This window comes from Sinocyclocheilus anshuiensis, unplaced genomic scaffold (genome assembly GCF_001515605.1).
Source record: "Sinocyclocheilus anshuiensis isolate Anshui unplaced genomic scaffold, SAMN03320099.WGS_v1.1 scaffold1135, whole genome shotgun sequence".
NCBI lineage: Eukaryota > Metazoa > Chordata > Actinopteri > Cypriniformes > Cyprinidae > Sinocyclocheilus > Sinocyclocheilus anshuiensis.
Genome location: NW_015546093.1, coordinates 657,463 through 665,171, shown reverse-complemented (window position 1 = coordinate 665,171; position 7,709 = coordinate 657,463). Strand labels below are relative to the sequence as shown.

General features: G+C 39.1%; 1 protein-coding gene across 1 annotated transcript in view; it reads left to right on the top strand.

Annotated features, from left to right (window-relative positions):
* Nucleotides 1-364: 364 nt before the first annotated feature.
* The window catches only part of LOC107700131 (inactive ubiquitin carboxyl-terminal hydrolase 54-like), a 72,485-nt gene continuing 65,140 nt past the window's right edge, over nt 365-7,709 (top strand). Inside the window, exons 1-3 of the mRNA XM_016501667.1 lie at nt 365-429; nt 4,866-4,974; nt 6,423-6,569. Coding sequence (XP_016357153.1) covers nt 398-429; nt 4,866-4,974; nt 6,423-6,569 — 288 coding nt within the window. The 5' untranslated portion in view covers nt 365-397. The remainder of the gene's footprint in view (nt 430-4,865; nt 4,975-6,422; nt 6,570-7,709) is intronic.

Below are 7,709 nucleotides of genomic sequence, written 5' to 3'. Positions count from 1 at the left end.
TGTTCTCACTTGATCAGATTAACGTGAAGTGAGTGCTGACAGAGAAAAATAATATAAGTGCCGGACCACACAACTCACTCGCTCTGACACACATACACAAACACCCGTTCAAAGATGCCTCACTGTTTAAATGCTGCAGAAATAGCCAGCATGCTGTATTCCACTGGAGCTAAACATCTTGCTCCAGAATTGTTTATCAGAGCCAGATCAAAGGAATGAGAAAGCCAATGCGCTCACCCACACAGACTCACTTTTACTAGAAAAGATCCAAACCCTCTGTGTTGGTTTTCTTCAGGAGAACCTGCTCATGCGGATCCACTTCCACATCTCAGATGAGACCAAGGAGGACATCTGCACGAATTGTGGAGCCACGTCGGATCCTCTCCCCTTCATTCAGATGGTGCACTACATCTCCACCACCTCTCTCTGGTAAGTGGAGGACCATGTTTTCATATCAACAGAACCCATCCATACAGTACATATGTTTCTGCTCATAGAGACTAATTAGCTCTGTTCCGAAACTTAGTGAGATGACTTGCTATTTACTGCTTACATAGACAGCTGCTTTCTAAGTCAGCATCTTAAAAACATATAGAGTGATTTGGAACTCTCTACATATGGTACGGCTCGGTACGGTTCACTTTTGGGGGGAGAATCGTCACTACCTGCGTCACTGAACTTGCGACGCAAACACAACAGAGCCGCTAGATTTAAATCAGCACAGCCAGCAAAGGATCGAACGCAACTATTTTGAACGAGCACACCTTTTTTAACAACCAAAAAGTGGCTGTTTCGTTGTCTGTGGAGGAAGTACAGACGTTCGTCTCGTTGATAGCAGAGGAGCAGATCCAGCAGGAGCTTGATGGGGCGACGCGGAATGAAAAAGTTTTTCGGGAGTCGCAGCAGTAGAGGCGGCGCAACTATAACGACATGTGAACAATTCCCGCCCACTCTAAAGCGATACTAAACTGCAGTGGAAACGCAAACCGTGCCGAGCCGAGTCGTACCACGCAGCGGATAAGCGCCAATAGACAGCAACTCCACTCAAATGGCGACATTGAGTGCTTTTATTGTTAGCGTGTTTGTTTCGAATACATACTCTAATATGCAAAAATATACACTACCATTCAAAAGTAATTTTTTTGAAAGACAGCAAGGATGCATTAAATTGAACAGTAAAGACAATTGTATTCTTACAAAAGATTTCTATTTAAAATTAAAAGCTGTTTTTTTATTTTATTTTATTTTTTACTTTTCATCGAAGAATCCTGGAAAAAAATATCACGGAAGCACAACTGTTTTCAACATTGATAATAATGCGAAATTCTTGAGCACCAAATCAGCATATTAGAATGATTTCTGAAGGATCATGTGACATTGAACACTGAAGTAATGGCTGCTGAAAATTCAAAACGGTTATTTTAAATTGTAATAATATTTCTCAATAATCCTGTATTTACTGGAGTTTTTAGCAAATAAATGCAGCCTTGGAATTTTTTCAAAAACATTACTAAAACCTATGGACCACAAACTTCTGAACAGTGTATTTAGTGCTTGAAAACAAGTGTGAAAAAAGCACTTTAAAGACTTTTAAGTGTCTTACTCGACAGCCCAGTGACAATAGCACCCCTTTAAGTGTACATTTTTCAATCAAGTTACCACCTCAAATCTTGAACCATTTGGCCATACTACCGCTAACATTATGTCTTGCCATTCACTGTGTTTTGGTTCACTTTGTCTTGTGCTGCAAAAATGATGGATACTCCTGCTGTTAAGGGTGATCTATTGGGACTTAGTGGGGTGTGTGACTGTTTGTATGCTGTTTAGAGGTGGAAACAGATGATTGTGGCTCCTGTCACTTTGATGTTGAGTGAGGGTTTCGATTTACACATCAGACTGGGAACTGAAGGTAACTTCCACAGTGTTTATTGGGTTTATAAGTGAGCCACCAGCTCCAACTGAATGCTAAAGCCGACCTGCTGGGCTGAAATGAGGCTCTATATCACGGGTTATTAGCTGTCATCGTACATATCAGACCTGTGAGAGCCATCTGCTAGAGCTATGTACAGGAAATATGCCCTCCCCAAACCTCTCCCTCATGTCCTATTCTCCCACTCTAGTGTATAGATTGTTACACACACGTGCAACCTTCATCTGCCATATTTTACAACTTTTTCTCTCTTTATCCATCCCCATGTTCCAACATATAAATCCCACGTATGTGCACACACACGTACTCTTACAGTTTCCTGAAAACGTTCTTACCTGCTGTGTTTCTTTCTGAGGGCTCCTCGACCCATCTGATGTTTAGACCATGATAATACCATTTCTCCAATGAGAAAGTGGACCACTGAGGACACAGATAGGACATTACCCATCACTCCCCCATGGAATCTTGTCCCCGGCCCCTTCAGTATGCCCACTTTATAGGACATCAGAAAAAAATCCCTATCATCATCTCGGCCATCGGAGGTTCCCACATGATTCAGAATTTCACTTTCTTGTTTTATTATGCATTGCCAAATAATCAAATAGTTTGACCCTGATTTGTGCGATCTGTCAAACTGTATGTGTACGTAGTTGGTGCATTATTTTGTAAGAATAATTGCACATACTGTAAAGGCACATGTAAAGCCACAATACCCACTTTGACGACGTGGTATTTAATTATTTAAAAACTACAGGGTTTTTCTCATTTCCTGAAAAGTAGTGGGTTTGGACGTAAACGGTTTCTGTTTATGTATTTGTAATATACATGTAATATATTTATAAAAAAAAATGATAGCATGATAATACATTTAATACATTAATATTTATTTATATCATACTTTGAAGATTGAATGTATTTTTTTATGCAAACGCACACAAACCTTTTATCATCTTTATTTTGCCTTATTTTGTGTTTTATTTTATGACTTATTAGGTTTCTAAGCTATCACTGAGCATGTAGGTCAGGGCTTTCATTGATACAGAATCATTTTACTTCACATGAGTCCTAAAAAGTTGGATGTTAAAATCTCACAAAAAGCACTCAAAGATCTGTTGTGACAGGCTGAAGAAAAAAAAAACAGATTTAGACATCCCTCATTGATTTCAGTATCGGATATGAAAACAACAATTCTCCAAGTCTGAAAGTGGATAATGGAAGCTCATGCACATTCAGAAGTTTCACTCTGAATTGCTAAATACATGTCAACCTTTACCATTTCACACACAGTTTGCTGCCTTTGCATTGCACACATGCATAAACGTGCAGTATCTGTCCTCTCTTGCGCTCACACACACTCTCACTCCCGCAGTAAATCGTGTGCTTTGCCACGTGGCCGTGTGGCAGTAAATGATAGTACAGTGTGTTCCTTCACTCCTGGATGTGTGTATCCTTGAATTCTCACACGATGGCTTTCATATGAACACAGACACTCTTAGTGGGAAGCCATTTCCACATGCATACACAAACTCACACCAGAAAACAAAGACTATGCAATATGCTCAAAATGTTAACTCAGTGTTTTTCATCCAGAAACAAAGATGCTAAACCAAGCTCGCACATAACACGGAAAACAATGGAAATTATAGGATTTATTTTTTTCTCTCTTTTGTGAAACAGATTGGACAGGTTTATCAGTATTGCAAGGCTTACATGTATCATTCTGAAAGAACTAATTTACAATCCTACACTATAAACTACACATCCACCCAAGCACGGCACATTTGGGATTCCAATGAACTGCACATCCAAATGAAATGCATGTTAACTTGTTATCATGTACATAATTTTATTCAAGGTTTGTTTATTCAATTGTTTGTCAGGTCACATTTACATAGAACTGTATTGCAGTGCAAATTACACAATACTTTTTAATCTTCCATGAGTATAAATAGATGACTAATTAAATGGAAACCTGAATAAATAAAGCTATAATGCTAAACAATAGTGCAACTTTTTTAATAGTTATATCAACACACCAATAAGGTAAAGTGGTTTAGACACCACAATCGATCAGAATTTTTCACGCAGTTCGTAAATCGACCATAATTTGTGCAAATCGTGCATTATGTGTCACTCTGCGAATGATAATTCATGTGATAGATTATATAGATGGATGGATATGAAGGAAACATGCCAGAAAAGAAAAAAAGAGGATGCCATCCACCCTCTTAACATCATTATTAATGTGTTGAATATGATGAGCAGTAATCTGAGATCATAAACACTGCATGCTAAACAATGTGAAGTGTGATTCAAGGTCAAGGTGGATATTTCAGTACATTAACTGTTTAATTGCAAAAAGGGCAGTATGTTTAGCAGGAAAAAGAACATATTAAATGATTTTTTTTTTTCAGTATGACCATCTTTTCCAAGTAAAGCACACTGAATAATGCTGAAAGTAAGACAGCTACAGAAAGGGTAGACCTGTCTGTCTGATGTAAATTATTGTCTGCGTATAGGTTGTATTTAGCCCTCGAGGGACTGTCTCGGCACATTTCCTCCATGCGGACATGCTGACAGACGCAGATATGCTGCATGTCAAATGGATGCTATCACGCTTAGCTTAAGGAAACATTAGCCTGTAAAGTACGCTGATTTCTGCACAGGCCTGCAGCTTCTGTCCTGATGGAGACAGGACAAGATGAGTGCTGCTACATTCGTTTCTAATGTCTTCTAGGGAATAGTGATCTACCGATGATATATAACATCTGTGTAGACTAATGTTTGTGGGCAGCTGAAAAAAATGTAACACTGAGCTGTATTATACTTTTCATTAAAGTTCAACATTATTGTATGTAAAGTTGTGTGTTTATTTTCTTTCAGTGGTGTTAACACTGGTGCTTGAGGACAAGTCTGTCTCTTATTCCCTCTGCTGCAGTAACCAAGCTGTGCGAATGCTGGAATGTAAGGAGAAGCCCACGCCAGACATGTTTGGAGAGCTTCTCCGCAACGCCAGCACCATGGGCGACCTGCGAAACTGTCCGGTGAGTATAGCATACACACACGTCTACCTGCTGGTTTTGTCTACCTCAGCGTTTTTCATACTTAACATCTCATTAAAATCTTCATATCTGTTTTTTAGATAGTTTAATGGTGTTTTGAATTAATATTTGAATGAATAAAAATTGATATTTTATTCCTTCATTTTATTTTTAAGTGTCACTCCTAGTCTTCCATACTACAGCAATATTGGAAATCGGATGTCTGGGGCAATGGTGAAATATACAATTTAGCTGATTGGTTTGGCCAATCAAAGTCAAGTATTCCAGAAAGTGTGTAATATTGTCCTTTAAAATAATAGCCTAATTTTAACCATCCAGTCAAATCCAAATTGGATCAAATTCTTTCATGCCTACATTATTTCAATAATCTGTGTCACTTGGTTTGATTTTGATTTTAAAATAAACTCTTTTTCAAGCCACCCAGATACTCCTTTAAGCTCTGCTGTTCACGTGGAAGCATAAAGACTGTTTGTTCTTTGCCCAAGAGAGTGTTTTGCTCACTTCTTCTCTCCTCTTTACAGATGACAGACCCCCAACACACACTCGCGTACACACACAGTCCTACCCTATTACACACCAGCTGCTGATCAGCTCTTACCACACACTGAGCACCCTCACCCCGCCACAGGAGGCGGCTGATTTCATCAACCCAAACACGCTCCAGCATCATTCAGCGTGCTTACAGAGAAATCCATGCCAGCTTTTTACAGTCTGATCTGTACCAAATCAGCTAAATTAGTCAAAATTAATTTGAGCTGAAATCCATGCTTTCATTTCCAGTGATTTTCCATTTCTCGATTCCCTGAAATGGCTTTATTGAAATGCAACTGAGATCGTTAGTCTGTAACGTCACTGCTCTTTAGAAGCTTAGTCATCTGGCCCTGAAAGCATGTGTTTGTCTGGATTCCCAGCGCTTGGCAGGACAGACTACGGAGCTGAGGCTAACAATGATCTCTAATGGGACACTGTGTGTCTGTCCCAAAGCTCAGCAGTGCTGCCACTGCTGGCTGTTCATTGGCTGCCTCGCTTGTGTGTGTTTGTCTGTGATGGAGCGACTGAGGCAGAGAGAGAGAGAGAACTGGGCTCTTTGTCTAATCCCTTCCTGCCCAGGTCTGGTGTCAGCCTGTTTGCCACCCCGCTGCCCGTTCCACAAAGGCAGTGCCCGGCTAGGTTTTTGTACATTGAGGGAAGGGGTCAGGCTGGCAGTGGTGCTTGTCGCCAGAGCTTGTTTCCGTATACCCCTGCCAAAGCGCTCGACAGAGGGCGGTGACTCAAAGAGCACAGCTAGAACATTGGGTGCCGAACATAAGGCCCTGCTGGACCGTGTTGCCCTGTTTGAAGTGTTCCTTTCATCTCTCCTTTACCTTTTCTCTCTCTCGCACACATGCACATGCGATCAAGATGCCCTCTTTTTTTTTGTCTAATTTCAGAGTAACTGTGGCGAGGTGTTGCGGATTCGGCGGGTTCTGATGAACTGCCCGGAGATCATCAGCATTGGCCTGGTGTGGGACTCAGATCACTCTGATCTAGCTGAAGATGTCATCCACAGCCTGGGCACGTGCCTGCGGTTGGGTGATGTAAGACTCTTGCATTCACGGACAGCACACTATCATTGTTCCTTTTTGTTGACACTTCAACGCAGTAACCTTGAGCTTCCAGCTCCCCTTCTCTTATGCACAGTTCAGGACAAGAGGAGGAAGCACAGTGTACTCTTTGTCACATTCAATATCTCCGTGGCCCCACTAGTGTTACAGCATTCTCACATACTTCACAGCAGGGTTGTGTGCCATTCTGTGTCACACGGAATGCAGAACTTGAATTTAAGTGAACAAAAAATAGAATGAAATTCAAAGACTAATATAACAATTTTTTTCATACACACAGCATATGACGTAATGGCTGCCTTATATTCAGCTTTTCCATCACAGGAATAAATTGTATTTTAAAATAGAAAACAATTGTAATAATATTCCATAATATTACTGTTTTACTACAGTTTTGATCAAATAAATGCAGCCTTGGGGAGCATAAGAGAGTTTCAATAAATGACCCAAAGCGGAAGTGAATGGTAATAATAATAATAATAATACAAATATTAACAGCAACATTTATTTTTATTATTAGTATTAAATTGTTTATACAATGATTGTTGTTAATGCTATTTTTATATTTAATAAAGTATTATTTACTGTATGTTAGTAATAAGAACACTTAATTTTCCAAAATGTTATCGTTTACTCGATGTATTATGTATTTTTATGTTTGTTTTTATAAAGTTGCATTTTATTTTATGAAATCTATTTTTATACCTGTCTTTTGAACTATCAAGAAATAAATGTGTAATTAGCCCAGATTAATTATATCATTATGTTTTGTTGCTAAAACAATGTGTTAAACTAATGAAATCGTTCTGTTATGTGACTATTAAGTTTATCTTTAATTGCAACTTTTTTTTTTTAAAGATTTAAATTACATCAATTACATCTCAATTTATTTTAAATTCACACTCATTAATTGAAAGGGAGCCAATTTTTTAATACATTTTTTTAATCCTGTTCTGCATGGACTTTTTTTTTTTTCTTTTTGAGATTCCCTCTTATGAACTTGTGTTCCCTTTCAGTCAGTCACGTTCGACGTTACGTCAGTCGTGACTGACGAATTGGGATCTCGCCCGAGAGCCCAATCACCTTCGAGTGTTAACTAAACAAGCCAATGAC